The 27,872-nt window shown below is 48.0% G+C and overlaps 1 protein-coding gene across 1 annotated transcript in view; it reads left to right on the top strand.

The window, feature by feature from the left end:
- The window catches only part of LOC144486542 (uncharacterized), a 175,423-nt gene that overhangs the window by 10,352 nt on the left and 137,199 nt on the right, over positions 1 to 27,872 (top strand). Inside the window, exons 2-5 of the mRNA XM_078204592.1 lie at positions 16,194 to 16,226; positions 18,736 to 18,768; positions 24,604 to 24,621; positions 27,658 to 27,675. Coding sequence (XP_078060718.1) covers positions 16,194 to 16,226; positions 18,736 to 18,768; positions 24,604 to 24,621; positions 27,658 to 27,675 — 102 coding nt within the window. The remainder of the gene's footprint in view (positions 1 to 16,193; positions 16,227 to 18,735; positions 18,769 to 24,603; positions 24,622 to 27,657; positions 27,676 to 27,872) is intronic.

Below are 27,872 nucleotides of genomic sequence, written 5' to 3'. Positions count from 1 at the left end.
TTTCAGCCCAGCTTTGCATCCTATCTATGTCTCTTTGCGGCCTACAACAGCCCTCCACCTCATCCACTACTCCACCAATCTTGGTGTCATCAGCAAATTTACTGATCCACCCTTCAGCCCCCTCCTTTAAGTCATTAATAAAAATCACAAAGAGCAGAGGACCAAGCACTGATCCCTGTGGCACTCCGCTAGCAATCTGCCTCCAATCCGAAAATTTTCCATCCACCACCACCCTCTGTCTTCGATCAGACAGCCAGTTACCTATCCAATCGGCCAACTTTCCCTCTATCCCACACCTCCTTACTTTCATCATAAGCCGACCATGGGGGACCTTATCAAACGCCTTACTAAAATCCATGTATATGACATCAACTGCCCTACCTTCATCAACACACTTCGTTACCTCCTCAAAAAATTCTATCAAATTTGTGAGGCACGACTTGCCCTTCACGAATCCGTGCTGACTATCCCGGATTAATCCGCATCTTTCTAAATGGTCGTAAATCCCATCCCTAAGGACCTTTTCCATCAACTTACCAACCACCGAAGTAAGACTAACCGGTCTATAATTACCAGGGTCATTTCTATTCCCTTTCTTAAACAGAGGAACAACATTCGCCATTCTCCAGTCCTCTGGCACCATCCCCATGGACAGTGAGGACCCAAAGATCAAAGCCAAAGGCTCTGCAATCTCATCCCTTGCCTCCCAAAGAATCCTAGGATATATTTCATCAGGCCAAGGGGACCTGGGACAGAGGTGTTCAAGATTATGAGGGGCATGGAGAGGGTGGATAGGGAGCAGTTGTTCCCCTTTGTTGAAGGGTTAGTTATGAGGGGGCACAAGTTAAAAGTGAGGGGTTGGGAGGTTTAGGGGGGAGATTTGAGGGAAAGCTTTTTTTACCTCAGAGGGTGGTGAGGGTCTGGAATGCGCTGCCTGGGAGAGGGGTGGAGGCGGGATGCCTCACATCCTTTAAAAAGTATTTGGATGAGTACTTGGCTCGCCATGACTTCAGGGCTCTGGGCCAAGTGCTGGCAAGTGGGATTAGGTGGGAAGGTCAGGGCCTTTCATGCATTGGTGCAGACTCGATGGGCCGAAGGGCCTCTTCTGCACTGGAGGATTCTGTGATTCTGTGAAGAGCTGGGACCCAGGTTCGAATCCCGCCATATCAGATGGTGAAATTCGAATCAATAAAAATTTACAATCTACTGATGACCAATTGTCGGAAAAACCCATCTGGGTCACATGATGTCCTTTAGGGAAGGAAGCCTTCCGTCCTGACCCAGGCCTAGCTTACATGTGACTCCAGAGGCACGGCAATGTGGGTTGACTCTCGACTGCTCTCGAGGGCAAATGCTGGCCCTCCCATATCCTGTAAATAAATAAAACCAAAACAAAACTCCTCGGAGTGAAGGTGAAGGGGGGGAGGTTTAACACAGATATCAGAAGGACATATTTTACACAGAGGGTCGTGGGGGCCTGGAATGTGTTGCCGGGCAAGGTGGTGGAGGCGGACACACTGGGAACGTTTAAGACTTATCTAGACAGCCATATGAACGGAGTGGGAATGGAGGGATACAAAAGAGTGGTCTAGTTTGGACCAGGGAGCGGCGCGGGCTAATTGTTCCTTGTTTCTCGTTTCAAGGCTTCATTCTATGATCATCTTGCTGGTGCCAGTACAGAGCGAGACTGCGGATAGTTGGGAACCTGTCTCGGGGACAGGGAATTCAGATGGTGTTCGTAAAGCAGAAGTGGAAATGAATAGGGTTGGGAAGCATTTTCTGATCAGGGCCAGTGTGATCTCCTGGACTCGTTTCGATCGCCTCAGGGGGTCGGAGAGGAATTTCCCAGATTTTTTTCCCCCCATATTGGCCCTGGGGTTTTCACTCTGGGTTTTCGCCTCTCCCTGGAGATCACATGGTCTGGAATGGGGGGGTGGGGGTGAGTTAATAGGTTGTGATGAGCAAAGCATCGTAGCTGTGAGGGACAGCTCGGTGGATAGGATATTAGGATGTAGATAGGCTGGAAAATTGGGCGGGGATCCTGGATTCAGGATTCAATCCTGGACCGGGGAGCGGCGCGGGCTTGGAGGGCCGAAGGGCCTGTTCCTGTGCTGTATTGTTCTTTGTTCTTTGGATACTGAAGCAGTCCATGCTCAAATGCCACAAGATCTGGACAATATCCAGGCTCGGGCTGACAAGTGGCAAATAACATTCATGCCACACAAATGCCAGGCAATGGCCATCACTCTAACACTCAAACCACCACCCTTAACATTCAATGGTGTAACCATCACCGAACCCCTCCATTATCAACATCCTTGGGGTAACCATTGACCTGAAACTCAACTGGACTCAACACATAAACACGGTGGCTACAAGAACAGGTCAGAGGCTAGGGATACTGCGAGTAACTTACCTCCTGGCTCCCCCAAAGCCTGTCCACCATCTACAAGGACACAAGTCAGGAGTGTGATGGAATACTCCCCACTTGCCTGGATGGGTGCGGCTCCAACAACACTCAAGAAGCTCAACACCATCCAGGACAAAGCAGCCCCCCAAGATTGGCACCACATCTACAAACATTCACTCCCTCACCACCAACGCTCAGTAGCAGCAGTGTGTACTATCGACAAGATTCACTGCAGCAATTCACCAAAGATCCTTAGACAGCACCTTCCAAACCCACGACCACTTCCATCTAGAAGGACGAGGGCAGCAGATACATGGGAACACCACCACCTGCAAGTTCCCCTCCGAGACACTCACCATCCTGACTTGGAAATATATCGGCCGTTCCTTCGCAGTCGCTGGGTCAAAATCCTGGAATTCTCTGCCCAATGGCATTGTGGGTCAGCCCACAGAACATGGACTGCAGCGATTCAAGATGGCGGCTCACGCCAACTTCTCAAGACGCAACTAGGGATGGGCAATAAATGCTGGGCCTAGCCAGCGACGCCCATGTCCCATGAATGAATGAAAAAAAAATTCACCTTAATCGTGGCTGATTATCGAATTCAATATCCTGATTCCTCCCCCCCCTTCCCCCCCTTTTCCCTCGATCCCTTTAGCCCCAAGAGCGGTATCTAATTTCTTCTTGAATTCATGCAACGTTTTGGCCTCAACTCCTGATGCGCGTTATCATACACGAGGCTTGATGCTCAGGAAATAAAGGCTTTTATTTGCTGTAACGAAGCAGCTACCAATTATATACACGATCCCAGACTGAGGGGTCCCAGCCAGAGCAGGGACTCTTATCCCTCTTCCAGGAGGCGGAGACCGACTGGGATGTACCACAACACTACAGTACAAAGGTGTAACAACCCCACCCTAACCCCAACAGCAACAAGTAGCACAACCCATCCCTAACCCAACAGCAACATATATACATCCTTGTAGTACTGGCCAGACCCTGGTTCAGTACTATCCAGTGGGAACCAACGATGGTTCATCACAACTACTTGCTGTGGGAGTGAATTCCACTCATTCATCACCCTCTGGGTGAAGACATTACTCCTCACCTCAGTCCTAAAAGGTTTACCCCTTATCCTCAAACTGTGACCCCCTGGTTCTGGACTCCCCCCCCCACCATCGGGAACATTCATGGAAAAGAATTATAGAATCCCTACAGTGCAGAAGGAGGCCATTCGGCCCATTGAGTCTGCGCCGACCACAATCCCACCCAGCCTCTATCCCTATAGCCCCGATATTTACCAGGTCAGTCCCCCTGACAGTAAGTGGCAATTTGTCATGGCCAAAATGCACCCTAACCTACACGTCTTTCGGACTGTGGGAGGAAACCGGAGCACCCGGAGGAAACCCACGCCGACACGGGGAGAATGTGCAGACTCCACACAGACAGTGACCCGAGTCGGGAATCGAACCCAGGACCCTGGAGCTGTGAGGCAGCAGTGATTTGATTTGATTTATTATTGTCACATGTATTAGCATATAACAAAGAACAAAGAACAATACAGCACAGGAACAGGCACTTCGGCCCTCCAAGCCCGCGCCGCTCCCCGGTCCAGGATTGAATCCTGAATCCAGGATCCCCGCCCAATTTTCCAGCCTATCTACATACCAATATCCTATCCACCGAGCTGTCCCTCACAGCTACGATGCTTTGTTCATCACAACCTATTAACTCACCCCCACCCCCCCATTCCTGACCATGTGATCTCCAGGGAGAGGCGAAAACCCAGAGTGAAAACCCCAGGGCCAATATAGGGGAAAAAAAATCTGGGAAATTCCTCTCCGACCCCCTGAGGCGATCGAAACGAGTCCAGGAGATCACACTGGCCCTGATCGGAAAATGCTTCCCAACCCTAGTCATTTCCACTTCCACGAACACCATATGAATTCCCTGCCCCCGAGACAGGTTCCCAACTATCCGCAGTCTCGCTCTGTACTGGCACCAGCAAGATGATCATAGAATGAAGCCTTGAAACGAGAAACAAGGAACAATTAGCCCGCGCCGCTCCCTGGTCCAAACTAGACCACTCTTTTGTATCCCTCCATTCCCACTCCGTTCATATAGCTGTCTAGATAAGTCTTAAACGTTCCCAGTGTGTCCGCCTCCACCACCTAACCTACACATCTTTGGACATTAAGGGTCAATTTAGCACGGCCAATCCACCTAACCTGCACATCTTTGGACACTAAGGGGCAATTTAGCATGGCCAATCCATCCAACCTGCACATCTTTGGACACCTACAGGCAATTTAGCATGGCCAATCCACCTAACCTACACATCTTTGGACACTAAGGGGCAATTTAGCATGGCCAATCCACCTAACCTACACATCTTTGGACACTAAGGGGCAATTTAGCATGGCCAATCCACCTAACCTACACATCTTTGGACACTAAGGGGCAATTTAGCATGGCCAATCCCTCTAACCTGCACATCTTTTGAGTGTGGGAGGAAACTGGAGCTCCCGGAGGAAACCCACGCAGACACGGGGAGAAGGTGCAAACTCCACACAGACAGCGACCCGAGCCGGGAATCGAACCCAGATTCCTGGCGCTGTGAGGCAGCAGTGCGAACCCACTGTGCCACCGTGCCACCCCATTTTGTCCGATTACATTGAAACAGTTCAGTGGGTTTTTGCTTTTGTAACTCAAACGCTTTATGATGAGGTGGCCAAGTGGTTAAGGCGATGGACTGCTTTGTGCTGCGTGAGTTCGAATCCCATCCTCGCATATGATGCCTTCCCCCTGTCTGCACGTTGGCCCACTCTTTGGGGCAGCACAGTGGTTAGCACTGCTGCCTCACAGCGACAGAGACCTGGGTTCGATTCCCGGCTTGGGTCTCTGTCTCTCTCTCTTCTGCACTACAGGATTCTGTGATAAGTTGTGGAAATCAGCTTAATATTGCAAATTTAAATTGCCCCTTGATGAAATGTTGTGGGACTGGTTGGTGTGCGGCTAAAGTCCCCAAAACCGCCCAAAAGAAGCTTTTGCAGATCTAAATTTGCTCTTTAAGAAAAGCTTTTGACATAACTTCATTACTTGAGAAAGCAGGAAAAGGGACTCCAGAATTACAAGGGGATTCAGGCAGCAATGATAACAAAGAACAAAGAACAATACAGCACAGGAACAGGCCCTTCGGCCCTCCAAGCCCGTGCCGCTCCCTGGTCCAAACTAGACCATTCTTTTGTATCCCTCCATTCCCACTCCGTTCATGTGGCTGTCTAGATAAGTCTTAAACGTTCCCAGTGTGTCCGCCTCCACCACCTTGCCCGGCAGCGCATTCCAGGCCCCCACCACCCTCTGTGTAAAATACGTCCTTCTGATATCCGTGTTAAACCTCCCCCCCTTCACCTTGAACCCATGACCCCTCGTGAACGTCACCACCGACCTGGGGAAAAGCTTCCCACCGTTCACCCTATCTATGCCTTTCATAATTTTATACACCTCTATTAGGTCACCCCTCATCCTCCGTCTTTCCAAGGAGAACAACCCCAGTTTACCCAATCACTCCTCATAACTAAGCCCCTCCATACCAGGCAACATCCTGGTAAACCTCCTCTGTACTCTCTCCAAAGCCTCCACGTCCTTCTGGTAGTGTGGCGACCAGAACTGGACGCAGTATTCCAAATGCGGCCGAACCAACGTTCTATACAGCTGCAACATCAGACCCCAACTTTTATACTCTATGCCCCGTCCTATAAAGGCAAGCATGCCATATGCCTTCTTCACTACCTTCTCCGCCTGTGACGTCACCTTCAAGGATCTGTGGACTTGCACACCCAGGTCCCTCTGCGTATCTACACCCTTTACGGTTCTGCCATTTATCGTATAGCTCCTCCCTACATTATTTCTACCAAAATGCATCACTTCGCATTGATCAGGATTGAACTCCATCTGCCATTTCTTTGCCCAAATTTCTTCGATTAGAGGGAGAAATCTCATGTAATCCACGCTGATAGGGTTCGGTATTAAGGGACACAGAACCCAATGGCTTTGTGATATAGATCAGCCACGGTGGCACTGTGGTTAGCGCTGCTGCCTCACAGCGACAGGGACCCAGGTTCGATTCCCGGTTTGGGTCACTGCCTGTGCAGAGTTTGCACATTCTCCCCATGTCTGCGTGGGTTTCCTCCCACAGTCCGAAAGACGAGCTGGTTAGGGTTCATTGGCCGTGCTAAATTCCCCCTCAGTGTAACCCGAACAGGAGTGTGGCGACGAGGGGATTTTCACAGTAACTTCATTGCAGTGTTAAGGTAAGCTGACTTCTGACACCAATAAATAAACTAAACTTCAAATACATGTTTTCTGTCCACAGCGAAAGCAGTTACTCCAAAAGGTAAGGATTTTATCATTCTTTTCGAATACCTTCCAAAACGCATCCCCAAATACAAACCCCTACCTTCTATTGACAGATTCACAGAGCGACAATTTAGGGTTAAGGGAATTAAGGGTTATGGTGAGCGGGCGGGTAGGTGGAGCTGAGTCCACGAAAAGATCAGCCATGATCTTATTGAATGGTGGGGCAGGCTCGAGGGGCCAGATTTTGGTAGGAATAACAGCAAAATGGACTATTTAAATGGTAAAAAATTGCAGCATGCTGCTGTGCAGAGGGACCTGGGTGTCCTTGTGCATGAGACCATACGACATAGGAGCAGAATTAGGCCACTCGGCCCATCGAGTCTGCTCCTCCATTCAATCATGGCTGATATTTTTCTCATCCTTATTCTCCTGCCTTTTCCCCATAACCCCTGATCCCCTTATTCATCAAGAACCTACCTATCTCTGTCTTAAAGACACTCAATGACCCGGCATCCACAGCCTTCTGCGGCAAAGAGTTCCACAGATTCACCACTCTCTGGCTGAAGAAATCCCTCCTCATCTCTGTTTTAAAGGAGGTTGTGCCCTCTGGAGGGTAGATTAGAGGGATTAGTGGAGTAAATGTGTTCGGTTATGGGAACAGGGCCTGGGTGGGATTGTTGTTGGTGCAGACTCGATGGGCGGAATGGCCTCCTTCTGCACTGTAGGGATTCTATGATTCTATGATTCAACTTTTAACAACTTTTAATAACCTATTGAAACGTGGAATGGAAGTTCAGTACCATTGATGTAGCTGGTTTCTCGTGAGGCTCAGAATAAAGGGGCACCCACTTAAACTGAGATGAGAATACATTCCTTGTCTCAGAGGTTACAGAAACATCGAATCCCTACAGTGCAGAAGGAGGCCATTCGGCCCATCGAGTCTGCACCGACCACAATCCCACCCTGACCCTATTCCCCGTTTAGGTACCCTGCTGATCCCTCGAACCTATCACATCCCGGGTCACTAAGGGTTAATCTGGCACGCCCAATCAACCTAACCCGCACATAGGACGGCACAGTGGCACAGTGGGTTAGCACTGCTGCCTCACAGCGCCAGGGACCCCGGGTTCGATTCCCGGCTTGGGTCACTGTCCGTGCGGAGTCTGCACGTTCTCCCCATGTCTGCGTGGGTTTCCTCCGGGTGCTCCGGTTTCTTCCTACACTCCAAAGATGTGCAGGTTAGGTGGATTGGCCATGCTAAATTGTCCCTTAGTGTCCAAAGATGTGTAGGTTAGGTGGATTGGCCATGCTAAATTGCCCCTTAGTGTCCAAAGATGTGGAGGTTAGGTGGATTGGCCATGCTAAATTGTCCCTTAGTGTCGAAAGATGTGCAGGTTAGGTGGATTGGCCATGTTAAATTGCCCCGTAGTGTCCAAAGATGTGTAGGTTAGGTGGATTGGCCATGCTAAATTGCCCCTTAGTGTCCAAAGATGTGTAGGTTAGGTGGATTGGCCATGCTAAATTGCCCCTTAGTGTCCAAAGATGTGTAGGTTAGGGTGGATTGGCCATGCTAAATTGCCCCTTAGTGTCCAAAGATGTGTAGGTTAGGGTGGATTGGATATGCGAAATTGCCCCTTAGTGTCCAAAGATGTGTAGGTTAGGTGGATTGGCCATGCTAAATTGCCCCTTAGTGTCCAAAGATGTGCAGGTTAGGTGGATTGGCCATGATAAATTGCCCCTTAGTGTCCAGATGTGTAGGTTAGGTGGATTGGCCATGATAAATTGTCCCTTAGTGTCCAAAGATGTGCAGGTTAGGTGGATTGGCCATGCTAAATTGCCCCTTAGTGTCCAAAGATGTACAGGTTAGGTGGATTGGCCATGCTAAATTGCCCCTTAGTGTCCAAAGATGTGCAGGTTAGGTGGATTGGCCATGCTAAATTGCCCGTAGTGTCCAAAGATATGTAGGTTTGGTGGATTGGCCATGCTAAATTGCCCCTTAGTGTCCAATGATATGCGGATTAAGTGGATTGGCCATGCTAAATTGTCCCTTAGTGTCCAAAGATGTGAAGGTTAGGTGGATTGGCCATGCTAAATTGCCCCTTAGTGTCCAAAGATGTGCAGGTTAGGTGGATTGGCCATGCTAAATTCTCCCTCAGTGTACCCGAATAGGTGCCGGAGTGTGGCGACTCGGGTGTTTTCACAGTAACATCATCGCAGTGTGAATGTAAGCCTACTTGTGACTAATGAGAGCGGCAAGATGGCACAGTGGGTTAGCACTGCTGCCTCCCAGTGCACGGATTTGGGTTCGATTCCCAGCTTGGGTTACTGTCTGTGTGGAGTCTGCACATTCTCCCCGGGTCTGCGTGGGTTTCCTCCCACAGTCCAAAGATGTGCAGGTTAGGGTGTATTGGCTGTGCTAAATTGTCCCTTAGTGTCCAAAGATGTGCAGGTTAGGGTGGATTGGCCATGCTAAATTGTCCCTTAGTGTCCAAAGATGTGCAGGTTAGGTGGATTGGCCATGCTAAATTGCCCCTTAGTGTCCAAAGATGTGTAGGTTGGGTGGATTGGCCATGCTAAATTGCTCCTTAGTGTCCAACGATGTGCAGGTTAGGTGGATTGGCCATGCTAAATTGCCCCTTAGTGTCCAAAGATGTGCAGGTTAGGTGGATTGGCCATTCCAAATTGCCCCTTAGTGTCCAAAGATGTGCAGGTTAGGTGGATTGGCCATGCTAAATTGTCCCTTAGTGCCCAAAGATGTGCAGGTTGGGTGGATTGGCCATGCTAAATTGCCCCTTAGTGTCCAAAGATGTGCAGGTTAGGTGGATTGGCCATGCTAAATTGTCCCTTAGTGTCGAAAGATGTGCAGGTTAGGTGGATTGGCCATGCTAAATTGCCCCGTAGTGTCCAAAGATGTGTAGGTTAGGTGGATTGGCCATGCTAAATTGCCCCTTAGTGTCCAAAGATGTGTAGGTTAGGTGGATTGGCCATGCTAAATTGCCCCTTAGTGTCCAAAGATGTGTAGGTTAGGGTGGATTGGATATGCGAAATTGTCCCTTAGTGTCCAAAGATGTGTAGGTTAGGTGGATTGGCCATGCTAAATTGCCCCTTAGTGTCCAAAGATGTGTAGGTTAGGTGGATTGGCCATGCTAAATTGCCCCTTAGTGTCCAAAGATGTGCAGGTTAGGTGGATTGGCCATGCTAAATTGCCCCTTAGTGTCCAAAGATGTGCAGGTTAGGTGGATTGGCCATGCTAAATTGCCCGTAGTGTCCAAAGATATGTAGGTTTGGTGGATTGGCCATGCTAAATTGCCCCTTAGTGTCCAATGATATGCGGATTAAGTGGATTGGCCATGCTAAATTGTCCCTTAGTGTCCAAAGATGTGAAGGTTAGGTGGATTGGCCATGCTAAATTGTCCCTTAGTGTGCAAAGATGTGCAGGTTAGGTGGATTGGCCATGCTAAATTGCCCCTTAGTGTCCAAAGATGTGCAGGTTAGGTGGATTGGCCATGCTAAATTCTCCCTCAGTGTACCCGAATAGGTGCCGGAGTGTGGCGACTCGGGTGTTTTCACAGTAACATCATCGCAGTGTGAATGTAAGCCTACTTGTGACTAATGAGAGCGGCAAGATGGCACAGTGGGTTAGCACTGCTGCCTCCCAGTGCACGGATTTGGGTTCGATTCCCAGCTTGGGTTACTGTCTGTGTGGAGTCTGCACATTCTCCCCGGGTCTGCGGGGGTTTCCTCCCACAGTCCAAAGATGTGCAGGTTAGGGTGTATTGGCTGTGCTAAATTGTCCCTTAGTGTCCAAAGATGTGCAGGTTAGGGTGGATTGGCCATGCTAAATTGCCCCTTAGTGTCCAAAGATGTGTAGGTTGGGTGGATTGGCCATGCTAAATTGCTCCTTAGTGTCCAACGATGTGCAGGTTAGGTGGATTGGCCATGCTAAATTGCCCCTTAGTGTCCAAAGATGTGCAGGTTAGGTGGATTGGCCATTCCAAATTGCCCCTTAGTGTCCAAAGATGTGCAGGTTAGGTGGATTGGCCATGCTAAATTGTCCCTTAGTGCCCAAAGATGTGCAGGTTGGGTGGATTGGCCATGCTAAATTGCCCCTTAGTGTCCAAAGATGTGCAGGTTAGGTGGATTGGCCATGCTAAATTGTCCCTTAGTGTCCAAAGATGTGCAGGTTAGGTGGATTAGCCATGCTAAATTGCCCCTTAGTGTCCAAAGATGTGCAGGTTAGGTGGATTGGCCATGCTAAATTGCCCCTTAGTGTCCAAAGATGTGCAGGTTAGGTGGATTGGCCGTGCTAAATTGCCCCTTAGTGTCCAAAGATGTGCAGGTTAGGTGGATTGGCCGTGCTAAATTGCCCCTTAGTGTCCAAAGATGTGCAGGTTAGGTGGATTGGCCGTGCTAAATTGCCCCTTAGTGTCCAAAGATGTGCAGGTTAGGTGGATTGGCCGTGCTAAATTGCCCCTTAGTGTCCAAAGATGTGCAGGTTAGGTGGATTGGCCGTGCTAAATTGCCCCTTAGTGTCCAAAGATGTGCAGGTTAGGTGGATTGGCCGTGCTAAATTGCCCCTTAGTGTCCAAAGATGTGCAGGTTAGGTGGATTGGCCATGCTAAATTGCCCCTTAGTGTCCAAAGATGTGCAGGTTAGGTGGATTGGCCATGCTAAATTGCCCCTTAGTTCCAAAGATGTGCAGGTTAGGTGGATTGGCCATGCTAAATTGCCCCTTAGTTCCAAAGATGTGCAGGTTAAGTGGATTGGCCATGCTAAATTGCCCCTTAGTTCCAAAGATGTGTAGGTTAGGTGGATTGGCCATGCTAAATTGCCCCTTAGTTCCAAAGATGTGCAGGTTAAGTGGATTGGCCATGCTAAATTGCTCCTTAGTTCCAAAGATGTGCAGGTTCAGTGGAGTGGCCATGCTAAATTGCCCCTTAGTTCCAAAGATGTGCAGGTTGGGTGGATTTTCCATGCTAAATTGCTCCTTAGTGTCCAAGGATGTGCAGGTTTGGTGGATTGGCCATGCTAAATTGCCACTTAGTGTCAGGGAAGGCTAGCCGGGTAAATATGTGGGGCGAGAGGGATAGGGGCTGGGTGTGATTGTGGTCGGTGCAGACTCGATGGGCCGAATGGCCTCCTTGTACACTGTCGGAATTCTATGAACAAATGAACTTAAACTATCTTTGGACTGTGGGAGGAAACCGGAGCACCCGGAGGAAACCCACGCAGACACGGGGAGAACGTGCAGACTCCGCACAGACGGTGACCCCAAGCTGGGAATCGAACCCGGGTCCCTGGAACTGCGAGGCAGCAGTGCTAACCCACCGTGTCTTTGGAACTCCTTAGAGAGCTGTGCGGAGTCCTCGGGACTATTTCGGGCTGAGACAAGTAAGATTCTCCATCGGGACGGGAATCCAGGGTTACGGGAAAAGGGCGGGATAGTGGACGGGTCGAATGGCGGATCCACCGCGATCGTGTTGGCAGGTGTGAGGGGCCGAATGGCCTCCGGCTGTGCCTGTTTCTTATGGGCTTTCGGGGCAGCCTCGCTCACCATTTCACTTACCCAGGCTTTTCTCGTTGCCTTCTGGACGAAAGGAATATTTCACTCGTCCTTGGGTTATCCTCCCTCTCCCCTCTTTCCCCGGTGCTGTGCGGTCGTCTTATCGATCCAGATGAGAACAAAATCCTCCGGCACGACACAGTCCGTTCATCTTCCAGCTGTGCTGCTCTACCAAAAACAAAAGTCAAGCATCTTATTCAGTTAAATGATGAATGTTCTCCAGTAATAGAGGAGGCCGAACGGTTCTCAAACCGGCACTGCTGCCATGAATTGTTCAAATGCTCCCTCGCCTGTCCTGTTCAGGCACTGCAACTCTGGAATATATCCAAAATTAAACCTCTCTGAGAAACACTGCGAGTGGCAGAACTTCAGAGTACTGGAAAGAAATTAAAGGAGTGTACATATTACAGAGAAGGTGGAAGCCTTAAAGCACATTGATGCGCGATATAACACACGAGAGGCATGATGTACCCGGGAAATAAAGGCTTTTATTGGCAACAATAACAGAGCTACCATATACAGTACATGATCCCAGACTAAAGGGTCACCAGGCAGAGCAGTGACCTTTACACCTCTCCCAGGAGGCGGAGCACGGCTGGGGTGGCACAGTGGTTAGCACTGCTGCTTCACAGCTCCAAGGACCATAAGACCATAAGACATAGGAGCGGAAGTAAGGCCATTCGGCCCATCGAGTCCACTCCACCATTCAATCATGGTTGATTTCAACTCCATTTACCCGCTCTCTCCCCATAGCCCTTAATTCCTCGAGAAATCAAGAATTTATCAATTTCTGTCTTGAAGACGCTCAACGTCTCGGCCTCCACAGCCCTCTGTGGCAATGAATTCCACAGACCCACCACTCTCTGGCTGAAGAAATTTCTCCTCATCTCTGTTCTAAAGTGACTCCCTTTTATTCTAAGGCTGTGCCCCCGCGTCCTAGTCTCCCCTGTTAATGGAAACAACTTCCCTACGTCCATCCTATCTAAGCCGTTCATTATCTTGTAAGTTTCTATTAGATCTCCCCTCAACCTCCTAAACTCCAATGAATATAATCCCACGATCCTCAGACGTTCATCGTATGTCAGGCCTACCATTCCTGGGATCATCCGTGTGAATCTCCGCTGGACCCGCTCCAGTGCCAGTATGTCCTTCCTGAGGTGTGGGGCCCAAAATTGCTCACAGTACTCCAAATGGGGCCTAATCAGTGCTTTATAAAGCCTCAGAAGTACATCCCTGCTTTTGTATTCCAAGCCTCTTGAGATAAATGACAACATTACATTTGCTTTCTTAATTACGGACTCAACCTGCAAGTTTACCTTTAGAGAATCCTGGACTAGGACTCCCAAGTCCCTTTGCACTTTAGCATTATGGATTTTGTCACCGTTTAGAAAATAGTCCATGCCTCTATTCTTTTTTCCAAAGTGCAAGACCTCGCACTTGCCCACGTTGAAATTCATCAGCCACTTCTTGGACCACTCTCCTAAACTGTCTAAATCTTTCTGCAGCCTCCCCACCTCCTCAATACTACCTGCCCCTCCACCTATCTTTGTATCATCGGCAAACTTGGCCAGAATGCTCCCAGTCCCGTCATCTAGATCGTTAATATATAAAGAGAACAGCTATGGCCCCAACACTGAACCCTGCGGGACACCACTTGTCACCGGTTGCCATTCTGAGAAAGAACCTTTTATCCCAACTCTCTGCCTTCTGTCTGGGTTCGATTCCCAGCCTCGGGTCACTGTCTGTGCAGAGTTTGCACATTCTCCCTGTGTCTGCGTGGGTTTCCTCCGGGTGCTCCAGTTTCCTCCCACAGTCCAAAGATGTGCGGGTTCGGTTGATTGGCCATGTTAAAATTGCCCCTTAGAGTCCTGGGATGCGTAGATTAGAGGGATTAGCGGGTAAAATATGTAGGGATATGGGGGTAGGGCCTGGGTGGGATTGTGGTCGGTGCAGACTCGATGGGCCGAATGGCCTCTTTCTGTACTGTAGGGTTTCTATGATTCTATGATAACAACTATATTAACAGGTAGAACAGCCCAACCCTAACCCCAACAGTAACATATCTACAGACTCATAGTACTGGCCAGACCATGGCTCAGCACTACCTAGTGGGAACCAACAATGGTTCACCACACACATCAAATCTCTGGGACCTGATGAAGCCTATCCCAGGACGTTGTGGGAGGCTAGGGAGGAAATTGCGGGTCCCCTAGCCGAGATATTTGAATCATTGATAGTCACGGGTGGGCTGACTGAAGATTGGAGGGTGGAAAATGTTGTCCTTTTGTTTAAAAAGGGCTGCTGGGAAAAGCCTGGAAACTACAGGCCGGTGAGCCTCACATCTGTGGTGGGTAAGTTGTTGGAAGGTATTTTGAGAGACAGGATCCACAGGCATTTAGCGACGCAAGGACTGATTAGGGACAGTCAGCATGGTTTTGTGAGTGGAAAATCATGTCTCACAAATTTGATTGGGTTTTTTTGAAGGGGTAACCAAGAAGGTAGATGAGGGCAGTGCAGTTGATGTTGTCTACATGGACTTTAGCAAGGCCTTTGACAAGGTACCGTATGGTAGGTTGTTGCATAAGGTTAAATCCCATGGGATCCAGGGTGAGGTATCTAAATGGATACAAAATTGGCTTCTTGACAGAAGCCAGAGGGTGGTTGTAGAGGGTTGTTTTTCAACCTGGCGACCACATTCCTGGAAGAAGGTGGAAGAGAGAATGTCCGGGGTGTGTGGGGGTCCTTGATTATGCTGGCTGCTTTGCCAAGGCAGCGGGAAGTGTAGACAGAGTCAATGGATGGGAGGCTGGTTTGCGTGATGGATTGGGCTACATTCATGACCTTTTGTAGTTCCTTGTGGTCTTGGGAAGAGCAGGAGCCCAGACCAAACTGGACCAGCGGTGTGCCTCAGGGATCAGTGCTGGGTCCACTGTTATTTGTCATTTATTTTAATGATTTGGATGAGAATGCAGGAGGCACGGTTAGTAAGTTTGCAGATGGCACCAAGATTGGTGGCATAGTGGACAGTGAAGATGGTTATCTCGGATTGCAACGGGATCTTGATCAATTGGGAATTGAAGCTGGGGATCGAACCCGGGTCCCTGGCACTGTGATGCAGCAGTGCTATCCACTGTGCCACCGTGTCACTCACATTCCTGGAAGAAGGTGGAAGAGAGAATGTCCGAGGTGTGTGGGGGTCCTTGATTATGCTGGCTGCTTTGCCAAGGCAACGGGAAGTGTAGACAGAGTCAATGGATGGGAGGCTGGTTTGCGTGATGGATTGGGCTACATTCACGACCTTTTGTAGTTCCTTGCGGTCTTGGGCAGAGCAGGAGCCCCAGACCAAGCTGTGATACAACCAGAAAGAATGCTTTCTATGGGGCATCTGTAAAAGTTGATTTGATTTATTATTGTCACATATATTAATATACAGTGCAAAGTATTGTTTCTTGCGTGCTATGCAGACCATTTCTAGTTATGGGAACCCCATGCACCCCGGACATTCCCTCTTCCACCTTCTTCCATCGGGAAAAAGATACAAAAGTCTGAGGTCACGTACCGACCGACTCAAGAACAGCTTCTTCCCTGCTGCCGTCAGACTATTGAATGGACCTACCTCGCATTAAGTTGATCTTTCTCTACACCCTACCGGTGACTGTAACACTACATTCTGCACTATCTTGTTTCCTTCTCTATGAATGGTATGCTTTGTCTGTTTAGCGCGCTGGAAACGATACTTTTCACTGTATCCCAATACATGTGACAATCATCAACCAAATCAAATGTGATCAGGTCATGTAGCTTTTTAATTTTGTACCAAAACCCCCTTTCTCCATTAATATATGTGTTTTCTTGTTCTAGATAAGACCACAACCATCTTTGAACCTCCTAAGGGTAAGTAGCAATTCTGTGAGATAATATACCAAAGTATATACCAAAGCATTTGCTCAGACATTCATCACACTCTTTGAGTGACAAGTTAACCCGGACCTTGGGGTCCGGGTCCATAGGACTCTTAAATCGGCCTCGCAGGTGGAGGATGCGGTCAAGAAGGCGTACGGCGTACTAGCCTTCATTAATCGAGGGATTGAGTTTAGGAGTCGGGAGATAATGCTGCAGCTTTATAGGACCCTGGTTAGACCCCACTTGGAGTACTGCGCGCAGTTCTGGTCACCTCATTACAGGAAAGATGTTGAAGCCATTGAAAGGGTGCAGAGGAGATTTACAAGGATGTTGCCTGGATTGGGGGGCATGCCTTATGAGGATAGGTTGAGGGAGCTTGGTCTCTTCTCCCTGGAGAGACGAAGGATGAGAGGTGACCTGATAGAGGTTTACAAGATGTTGAGAGGTCTGGGTAGGGTAGACTCTCAGAGGCTATTTCCAAGGGCTGAAATGGTTGCTACGAGAGGACACAGGTTTAAGGTGCTGGGGGGTAGGTACAGAGGAGATGTCAGGGGTAAGTTTTTCACTCAGAGGGTGGTGGGTGAGTGGAATCGGCTGACGTCGGTGGTGGTGGAGGCAAACTCGTTGGGGTCTTTTAAGAGACTTCTGGATGAGTACATGGGATTTAATGGGATTGAGGGCTATAGATAGGCCTAGAGGTAGGGATATGATCAGCGCAACTTGTGGGCCGAAGGGCCTGTTTGTGCTGTGGCTTTCTATGTTCTATGTTAACACAGCGACATTTTTAAGTAGAGACCCATAATCTTCAGGTTCGTAGATGAGGAAGAGATGATGTCTCAGTGAAACTATGTGACCCAGGTTAACTGTGGTACAACTGAACAGAGTGCAGAAAAGGTTTACTAGGATGCTCCCGGGACTTGATGGTTTGAGTTATAAGGGGAGGCTGGATAGACTGGGACTTTTTTCTCTGGAGTGTAGGAGGCTGAGGGTTGATTTTATAGAGATCTATAAAATAATGAGGGGCACAGATGAGGTAGATCGTCAATATCTTTTCCCAAAGGTAGGAGAGTCTAAAACTAGAGGGCATAGGTTTAAGCTGAGAGGGGAGAGATACAAAAGGGTCCAGAGGGGCAATGTCACCACCAGACGCTAAGATTATCTTGGATTGCAACGGGATCTTGATCAATTGGGCCAGTGGGCTGACGAATGGCAGATGGAGTTTAATTTAGACAAATGCGAGGTGATGCATTTTGGTAGATTGAACCAGAGCAGGACTTACTCAGTTAATGGTAGGGCGTTGGGGAGAGTTACAGAACAAAGAGATCTGGGGGTACATGTTCATAGCTCCTTGAAAGTGGAGTCACAGGTGGACGGAGTGGTGAAGAAGGCATTCGGCATGCTTGGTTTCATCGGTCAGAGCATTGAATACGGGAGTTGGGACGTCTTGTTGAAGTTGTACAAGACATTGGTAAGGCCACATTTGGAATACTGTGTACAGTTCTGGTCACCCTATTATAGAAAGGATATTATTAAACTAGAAAGAGTGCAGAAAAGATTTACTAGGATGCTTGATGGTTTGAGTTGTATGGAGAGGCTGGAGAGACTTTTTTTCTCTGGAGTGCAGGAGGCTGAGGGGTGATCAACCCATCTGGTTCACTAATGTCCTTTAGTCAAGGAAATCTGCTGTCCTTACCTGGTCTGGCCTACTTGTGACTCCAGAGTCACAGCAATGTGGTTGACTCTCAACTGCCCTCTGGCAAGTAAGGGAGGTCAATAAATGCGGGCCCAGCCAGCGATGCCCATGTCCCACGAATGGATAGAAAAAAGAATAGAACATAGAGGTAGGGAAGTATTCTTGCAACAATGCAAGGCATTGGTGAGGCCGCACCTGGAGTATTGTGCACAGTTTAGGTCCCCGTATTTGGGGAAAGATTGGCATTGGAGGCAGTTCAGAGGAGGTTCACTAGATTGATTCCCGAGATGAGGGGTTTGTCGTATGAAGAGAGATTGAATAGTTTAGGCCGATACTCTCTGGAACTGAGGAGAATGAGGGGAGATCAAATTGAGGTGGACAAGATGGTAAAAGGTCTGGATAAAGTAGACGTGGAGCGGATGCTTCCTCTTGTGGGGCATTCTAGGACGAGAGGTCATAGTCTTAGGATAAGGGGCAGCAAAGTTGAGGAGAAACTACTTCTCCCAAAGGGTTGTGAATCTGTGGAATTTGCTGCCCCAAATCGCGGTGGATGCCGGGACAGTGAGTAAATTTAAGGAGGAGTTGGACAGATTTTTAATTGGGAATGGGGTTGAAGGGTTATGGGGGGGAAGGCAGGAAAATGGGGATGAGGAGCGTCTCAGCCATGATCGAATGGCGGAGCGGACTTGATGGGCCGAGTGGCCTAATTCTGCTCCCGGATCTTATGAATTTGAATGGGTGAATTGTCCTTTTGTTCCTGATTCTGGAATGTCTTTCACTGTTAACGTGACTTTTTTCTATCCGTAGTGACAGTTGTACAAACCGATAAAAAAGTTAAAGGTAAGGATTTACAATTCTTTCCGATCCCGGGCCATTCACACCACTCTTGTGGCACACCGGGTTAGCACTGCTGCCACTCAGCTCCAGGGACCCGGGTTCGATTCCCAGCTCGGGTCACTGTCTGTGCGGAGTCTGCACGTTCTCCCCGTGTCTGCGTGGGTTTCCTCTGGGTGCTCCGATTTCCTCCCACACTCCAAAGAAGTGCGGGTTGGGTGGATTGGCCATGGTAAATTACCCCTTAGTGTCCAAAGATCTGTAGGTTAGATGGATTAGCCATGCTAAATTGTCCCTTAGTGTCCAAAGATGTGTAGGTTAGATGGATTGGCCATGCTAAATTGTCCCTTAGTATCCAAAGATGTGCAGGTTAGATGGATTAGCCATGCTAAATTGTCCCTTAGTGTCCAAAGATGTGCAGGTTAGATGGATTAGCCATGCTAAATTGTCCCTTAGTGTCCAAAGATGTGTAGGTTAGGTGGATTAGCCATGCTAAATTGCCCCTTAGTATCCAAAGATCTGTAGGTTAGATGCATTAGCCATGCTAAATTGTCCCCTTAGTGTCCAAAGATGTGTAGGTTAGGTGGATTAGCCATGCTAAATTGCCCCTTAGTATCCAAAGATCTGTAGGTTAGATGGATTAGCCATGCTAAATTGTCCCCTTAGTGTCCAAAGATGTGTAGGTTAGGTGGATTAGCCATGCTAAATTGTCCCTTAGTGTCCAAAGATGTGTAGGTTAGCTGGATTAGCCATGCTAAATTGTCCCCTTAGTATCCAAAGATGTGTAGGTTAGATGGATTAGCCATGCTAAATTGTCCCCTTAGTGTCCAAAGATGTGTAGGTTAGATGGATTAGCCATGCTAAATTGTCCCTTAGTATCCAAAGATCTGTAGGTTAAATGGATTAGCCATGCTAAATTGTCCCCTTAGTATCCAAAGATCTGTAGGTTAGATGGATTAGCCATGCTAAATTGTCCCTTCGTGTCCAAAGATTTTGACTTGATTTGATTTATTATTGTCACATGTATGAGTATACAGTGAAAAGTATTGTTTCTTGCGTGCTATACAAAGCATACCATTCATAGAGAAGGAAAGGATGTCATGTTATATTCATAGCTAGAGTATAGAGAAAGATCAACCTAATGCGAGGTAGGTCCATTCAAAAGTCTGACGGCAGCAGGGAAGAAGCTGTTCTTGAGTCGGTTGGTACGTGAACTCAGACTTTTGTATCTTTTTCCCGACGGAAGAAGGTGGAAGAGAGAATGTCCGGGGTGCGTGGGGTCCTTGATTATGCTGGCTGCTTTGCCAAGGTAGCAGGAAGTGTAGACAGTCAATGAATGCAGATTAGGTGGATTAGCCATGTTAAAATGTCCCTTAGAGTCCAGAGACGTACAAGTTAGTGGATTGGCCATGCTAAATTGCCCCATAGTGTCCAAAGATGTGCAGATTAGGTGGATTGGCCATGCTAAATTGTCCCATAGTGTCCAAAGATGTGCAGGTTAGGTGGATTGGCCATGCTAAATTGTCCCATAGTGTCCAAAGATGTGCAGATTAGGTGGATTGGCCATGCTAAATTGTCCCATAGTGTCCAAAGATGTGCAGGTTAGGTGGATTGGCCATGCTAAATTGCCCCATAGTGTCCAAAGATGTGCAGATTAGGTGGATTGGCCATGCTAAATTGTCCCATAGTGTCCAAAGATGTGCAGGTTAGGTGGATTGGCCATGCTAAATTGTCCCATAGTGTCCAAAGATGTGCAGGTTAGGTGGATTGGCCATGCTAAATTGTCCCATAGTGTCCAAAGATGTTCAGGTTAGGTGGATTGGCCATGCTAAATTGTCCCTTCGTGTCCAAAGATGTTCAGGTTAGGTGGATTGGCCATGTTAAATTGTCCCATAGTGTCCAAAGATGTGCAGGTTGGGTGGATTGGCCATGCTAAATTGCCCCTTAGTGTCCAAAGATGTGCAGGTTAGGTGGATTGGCCATGCTAAATTGCCCCTTAGTGTCCAAAGATGTGCAGGTTAGGTGGATTGGCCATGCTAAATTGTCCCTTATTGTCCAAAGATGTGCAGGTTAGGTGGATTGGCCATGCTAAATTGCCCCTTAGTGTCCAAAGATGTGCAGGTTAGGTGGATTGGCCACGCTAAATTGACCCTTCGTGTCCAAAGATGTGCAGGTTAGGTGGATTGGCCATGCTAAATTGTCCCTTCGTGTCCAAAGATGTGCAGGTTAGGGTGGATTGGCCATGCTAAATTGACCCTTCGTGTCCAAAGATGTGCAGGTTAGGTGGATTGGCCATGCTAAATTGTCCCTTAGTGTCCAAAGATGTGCAGGTTGGGTGGATTGGCCATGCTAAATTGCCCCTTAGTGTCCAAAGATGTGTAGGTTAGGTGGATTGACCATGGTAAATTGCCCCTTAGTGTCCAAAGATGTGCAGGTTAGGTGGATTGGCCATGCTAAATTGCCCCTTAGTGTCCAAAGATGTGCAGGTTAGGTGGATTGGCCATGCTAAATTGCCCGCTTAGTGTCCAAAAATGAGCAGGTTAGGTGGATTGGCCATGTTAAATTGTCCCTTCGTGTCCAAAGATGTGCAGGTTAGGTGGATTGGCCATGCTAAATTGTCCCTTATTGTCCAAAGATGTGCAGGTTAGGTGGATTGGCCATGCTAAATTGTCCCTTATTGTCCAAAGATGTGCAGGTTAGGTGGATTGGCCATGCTAAATTGCCCCTTAGTGTCCAAAGATGTGTAGGTTAGGTGGATTGGCCATGCTAAATTGCCCCTTAGTGTCCAAAGATGTGTAGGTTAGGGGGATTGGCCATGCTAAATTGACCCTTCGTGTCCAAAGATGTGTAGGTTAGGTGGATTGGCCACGCTAAATTGACCCTTCGTGTCCAAAGATGTGTAGGTTAGGGGGATTGGCCACGCTAAATTGACCCTTCGTGTCCAAAGATGTGTAGGTTAGGGGGATTGGCCATGGTACATGGATGGGGTTATGGGCAATCTCGGCTTAGACTCCAGTGCAGAGCTAAGGGAGATGTTTGCATGGAATTAGTTAGGGTACTGGGCGTGTCCTGCCAATGTCCTAACCATTGGATAATGCAAATCTTTCAACCCTGACTAAAAAGTAATGATTATCTGAATGTCAACACATTGAGGTTAGTGGGAGTTTGCTGTATGTCTCACCTACATTTTCCCACAGCAGACATTTCAACAATTGGAATGCTCTCACAGGTCTGGATCCTGAACTTGCTAACTCACTCGTCAGTTAGTGAGTGCACTAACTTCCTAACTCCCAGACCACAATCAGTAAGGCTAGTCAACAACACCTCCTCCACGATCATCCTCAACACCGGTGCCCCACAAGGCTGTGTTCTCAGCCCCCGACTATACTCCTTATACACCTCTGACTGTGCGGCCAAATTCCCCTCCAACTCGAGTTTCAAGTTTGCTGACGACACCACCGTAGTGGGTCGGATCTCAAACAATGACGAGACAGAGTACAGGAATGAGATAGAGAATCTGGTGAACTGGTGCGGCAACAATAATCTCTCCCTCAATGTCAACAACACAAAGGAGATTGTCATCGACTTCAGGAAGCGTAAAGGAGAACATCCCCCTGTCTATATCAGCAGGGATGAAGTAGAAAGGGTCGAGAGCTTCATGTTTTTAGGTGTCCAGATCACCAACAACCTGTCCTGGTCCCCCCCATGCCGACACTATAGTTAAGAAAGCCCCACCAACGCCTCTACTTTCTCAGAAGATGAAGGAAATTTTGCATGTCCGCTACAACTCTCACCAACATTAACAGATGCACCATAGAAAACATTCTTTCTGGTTGTATCACAGCTTGATATGGCTCCTGCTCTGCCCAAGACTGCAGGGAACTACAAAGGGTCATGAATGTAGCCCAATCCATCACGCAAACCAGCCTCCCATCCATTGACTCTGTCTACACTTCCCGCTGCCTCGGAAAAGCAGCCGGCATAATCAAGGACCTCACGCACCCCGGACATTCTCTCTTCCACCTTCTTCCTTTGGGAAAAAGATACAAAAGTCTGAGGTCACGTACCGACCGACTCAAGAACAGCTTCTTCCCTACTGCCATCAGACTTTTGAATGGACCTACCTTGCGTTAGGTTTTTCTACACCCTAGCTATGACTGCAACCCGACATTATGCACTGTCTCCTTTCCTTCTCTATGAACGCTATGCTTTGCCTGTATGTCTTTGTCCCCAGTCTACTCAGTCTCTCCTCATAAGCCAACACTCTCAACTCCGGAATCAACCTCGTGAATCCCCTCTGCACCCCCTCCAGTGCCAGTGTATCCTTTCTCAAGTAAGGAGACCAAAACTGTACACAGTACTCCAGGTGTGGCCTCACCAGCACCTTATACAGCTGCAACATAACCTCGCTGTTTTTAAACTCCATCCCTCCAGCAATGAAGGACAAAATTTCCATTTGCCTTCTTAATTACCTGCTGCACCTGCAAACCAACTCCTTGAGATTCCTGCACAAGGACACCCAGATCCCTCTGCACAGCAGCATGCTGCAATTTTTTACCATTTCTTGTACCATATCCCCCCGTGTATGCGTAGGTTTCCTCCGGGTTCTCCGGTTTCCTCCCACAGTCCAAAGATGTGCGGGTTAGGTGCATTGGCTATGCTGAATTGCCCCTTCGTGTCCCGGGATGCGTAGATAAGAGGGATCAGTGGGCTAAATAGGTGGGGTTACGGGGATAGGGCCTGGGTGGGATTGTTGTCAGTGCAGACTCGATGGGCCGAATGTCCTCCTTCTGTACTGTCGGGATGCTATAAATTTAGAACAGAGTCGAGGAGAAACTATTTCTCCCAAGGGGTCGTGAATCTGAGCAATTCGTTACCCCAAAGTGCGGTGGATGCTGGGACAGTGAGTACCTTTAAGGAGGAGTTGGACAGATTTTTAATTGGGATTGGGGTTGAAGGGTTATGGGGAGAAGGCAGGAAAATGGGGATGAGGAGCATATCAGCCATGATAGAATGGCGGAGTGGACTCAATGGGCCGAATGGCTTCATTCTACTCCTATATCTTATGAATTTACCAAAATGTCCATCTGGTTGTATTAATTCTTCATCCTTTTGTCTCTTCAACGTGCAGGTGGACTGGGAAAACCAGGTAGGTCGTGGATCCCAAGAAAAGGAATTTGTGGAATGTCTAAGAGATGGTTTTTTTGGAGCAGCTTGTGACAGAACCTACCAGGGAACTGGCAATTCTGGATTTGGGGATGTGTAGTGAGGGCAGACTTGATTAGGGAACTTAAGGTGAAGGAACCCTTAGGGAGCAGTGACCACAATATGATAGAATTTACCCTGCAGTTTGAGAGGGAGGAGCTGGAATCAGATGTAACGGTGGGGTACGATTAAATAAAGATAACTACAAAGACACGAGGGAGGAGCTGGCCAGAGTTGATTGGAAAGGGAGCCCAGCAGGGAAGACAGTGGAACAGCAATGGCAGGTGTTTCGGGGGTTATTCGGGAGGCAGAACAGAAATTCGTCCCAAGCAAGGGGAAACATGTTAAGGGGAGGACGAGACATCCATGGCTGACGAGGGAAGTCAAGGACAGCATAAAAGCTGGGTCAGTGAGTACCTTTAAGAAGGAGTTGGACAGATTTTTAATTGGGATTGGGGTTGAAGGGTTATGGGGAGAAGGCAGGAAAATGGGGATAAGGAGCGTATCAGCCATGATCGAATGGCCGAGCGGACTTGATGGGCCGAGTGGCCTAATTCTGCTCCTATATCTTATGAACTTACGTAAATGTCCGTCTGGTTGTATTAATTATTCATGCTTTTTCTCTTTAATATGCAGGTGGACTGGGAAAACCAGGTAGGTAGTCGATCCCAAGAACAGGAATTTGTGGAATGTCTAAGAGATGGCTTTTGTGGAGTAGCATTGTGCCACCAATGGTGATCAGTAGATTCTTAATTCTAGATTTTCTTTTTTGACCGAATTCAAATTCCACCATCTGCCAAGAGCGGGTTTCGAACCCCAGAACATTAGCTGAATTTCTGGATTAATAGTCCAGCAATAATATCACTAGGCCATCACCTCTCCATGAGGTGAGACTGAGTAGACTGGAGCTATACTCATTGGAATTCAGAAGAATGAGGGGAGATCTTATAGAAACATATAAGATTATGAAGGGAATAGATAAGATAGAAGGAGGGAAGTTGTTTCCACTGGCGGGTGAAACTAGAACGAGGGGGCATGGCCTCAAAATAAGGGGGAGAAGATTTAGGACTTGAGGAGGAACTTCTTCACACAAAGGGTTGCGAATCTGTGGATTACACTTGGAATACTGTGTGCAGTTCTGGTCACCCTATGATAGAAAGGATATTATTAAACTAGAAAGAGTGCAGAAAAGATTTACTAGGATGCTACCGGGACTTGATGGATTGAGTTATAAGGAGAGCCTGGGTAGACCTGGACTTGTTTCCCTGGAGCGTAGGAGGCTGAGGGGTGATCCTATGGAGGTCTATAAAACAATGAGGGGCACAGATCAGCTGGATAGTGAGGCTACCTCATTGAATGTTTTTAAGGCAAGGATAGATATATTTTTGAACAGTGAAGGAATTAAGGGTTATGGTGAGCGGGCGGGTAAGTGGAGCTGAGTCCACGAAAAGATCAGCCATGATCTTATTGAATGGCGGGGCAGGCTCGAGGGGCCAGATGGCCTACTCCTGCTCCTAGTTCTTATGTTCTTATACTCTCTGGAATTGAGAAGAGTGAGGGGAGATCAAATTGAGGTATACAAGATGATAAAAGGTATGGATAAAGTAGACGTGGAGCGGATGCTTCCCCTTGTGGGACATTCTAGGGCGGGAGGTCAGTGTCTAGGATAAGTGGTATCAATTGGGTGGCAATTGGCACAGTGGTTGGCACTGCTGCCTCTCAGTGTCAGCAACCTGGGTTTTATTCTGGCTTCGGGTGACCATCTGTGTAGGGATTGAATCGGTCAGAACATTGAATACAGGAGTTGGGACGTCTTGTTGAAGTTGTACAAGACATTGGTAAGGCCACACTTGGAATACTGTGTACAGTTCTGGTCACCCTATTATAGAAAGGATATTATTAAACTAGAAAGAGTGCAGAAAAGATTTACAAGGATGTTACCGGGACTTTTGATGGTTTGAGTTATAAGGAGAGGCTGGATAGACTGGGACTTTTTTCTCTGGAGCGTAGGAGGCTGAGGGGTGATCTTATAGAGGTCTATAAAATAATGAGGGGCACAGATCAGCTAGATAGTCAATATCTTTTCCCAAAGGTAGGGGAGTCTAAAACTAGAGGGCATAGGTTTAAGGTGAGAGGGGAGAGATACAAAAGTGTCCAGAGGGGCATTTGTTTCACACAGAGGGTGGTGAGTGTCTGGAACGAGCTGCCAGAGGCAGTAGTAGAGGCGGGTACAATTTTGTCTTTTAAAACGCATTTAGACAGTTACATGGGTACGATGGGTATAGAGGGATATGGGCCAAATGCGGGCAATTGGGATTAGCTTAGGGAGTTTTAAAAAAAGGGCGGCATGGACAAGTTGGGCCGAAGGGCCTGTTTCCATGCTGCAAACCTCTATGGTTCTATTATTCTATGTGTTTACACGTTCGCCCCATGTCTGCGTGGGTTTCCTCCGGGTGCTCCGGTTTCCCCCCACAGTCCAAAGATGAGCGGGTTAGGAGCATTGGCCGTGCTAAATTGCCCCTTCGTGTCCCGGGATACGTAGATAAGAGGGATCAGTGGGCTAAATAGGTGGGGTTACGGGGATAGGGCCTGGGTGGGATTGTTGTCAGTGCAGACTCGATGGGCCGAATGTCCTCCTCCTGTACTGTCGGGATGCTATAAATTTAGAACAGAGTTGAGGAGAAACTATTTCTCCCAAGGGGCCGTGAATCTGAGCAATTCGTTACCCCAAAGTGCGGTGGATGCTGGGACAGTGAGTACCTTTAAGGAGGAGTTAGACAGATTTTTAATTGGGAATGGGGTTGAAGGGTTATGGGGAGAAGGCAGGAAAATGGGGATGAGGAGCATATCAGCCATGATAGAATGGCGGAGTGGACTCAATGGGCCGAATGGCTTCATTCTACTCCTATATCTTATGAATTTACCAAAATGTCCATCTGGTTGTATTAATTCTTCATCCTTTTGTCTCTTCAACGTGCAGGTGGACTGGGAAAACCAGGTAGGTCGTGGATCCCAAGAAAAGGAATTTGTGGAATGTCTAAGAGATGGTTTTTTTGGAGCAGCTTGTGACAGAACCTACCAGGGAACTGGCAATTCTGGATTTGGGGATGTGTAGTGAGGGCTGACTTGATTAGGGAACTTAAGGTGAAGGAACCCTTAGGGAGCAGTGACCACAATATGATAGAATTTACCCTGCAGTTTGAGAGGGAGGAGCTGGAATCAGATGTAACGGTGGGGTACGATTAAATAAAGATAACTACAAAGACACGAGGGAGGAGCTGGCCAGAGTTGATTGGAAAGGGAGCCTAGCAGGGAAGACAGTGGAACAGCAATGGCAGGTGTTTCGGGGGTTATTCGGGAGGCAGAACAGAAATTCGTCCCAAGCAAGGGGAAACATGTTAAGGGGAGGACGAGACATCCATGGCTGACGAGGGAAGTCAAGGACAGCATAAAAGCTGGGTCAGTGAGTACCTTTAAGAAGGAGTTGGACAGATTTTTAATTGGGATTGGGGTTGAAGGGTTATGGGGAGAAGGCAGGAAAATGGGGATAAGGAGCGTATCAGCCATGATCGAATGGCCGAGCGGACTTGATGGGCCGAGTGGCCTAATTCTGCTCCTATATCTTATGAACTTACGTAAATGTCCGTCTGGTTGTATTAATTATTCATGCTTTTTCTCTTTAATATGCAGGTGGACTGGGAAAACCAGGTAGGTAGTCGATCCCAAGAACAGGAATTTGTGGAATGTCTAAGAGATGGCTTTTGTGGAGTAGCATTGTGCCACCAATGGTGATCAGTAGATTCTTAATTCTAGATTTTCTTTTTTGACCGAATTCAAATTCCACCATCTGCCAAGAGCGGGATTCGAACCCCAGAACATTAGCTGAATTTCTGGATTAATAGTCC

The sequence above is a fragment of the Mustelus asterias genome, unplaced genomic scaffold (assembly GCF_964213995.1).
Source record: "Mustelus asterias unplaced genomic scaffold, sMusAst1.hap1.1 HAP1_SCAFFOLD_387, whole genome shotgun sequence".
Classification (NCBI taxonomy): domain Eukaryota; kingdom Metazoa; phylum Chordata; class Chondrichthyes; order Carcharhiniformes; family Triakidae; genus Mustelus; species Mustelus asterias.
This window is presented reverse-complemented; position numbering and strand designations above follow the sequence as displayed.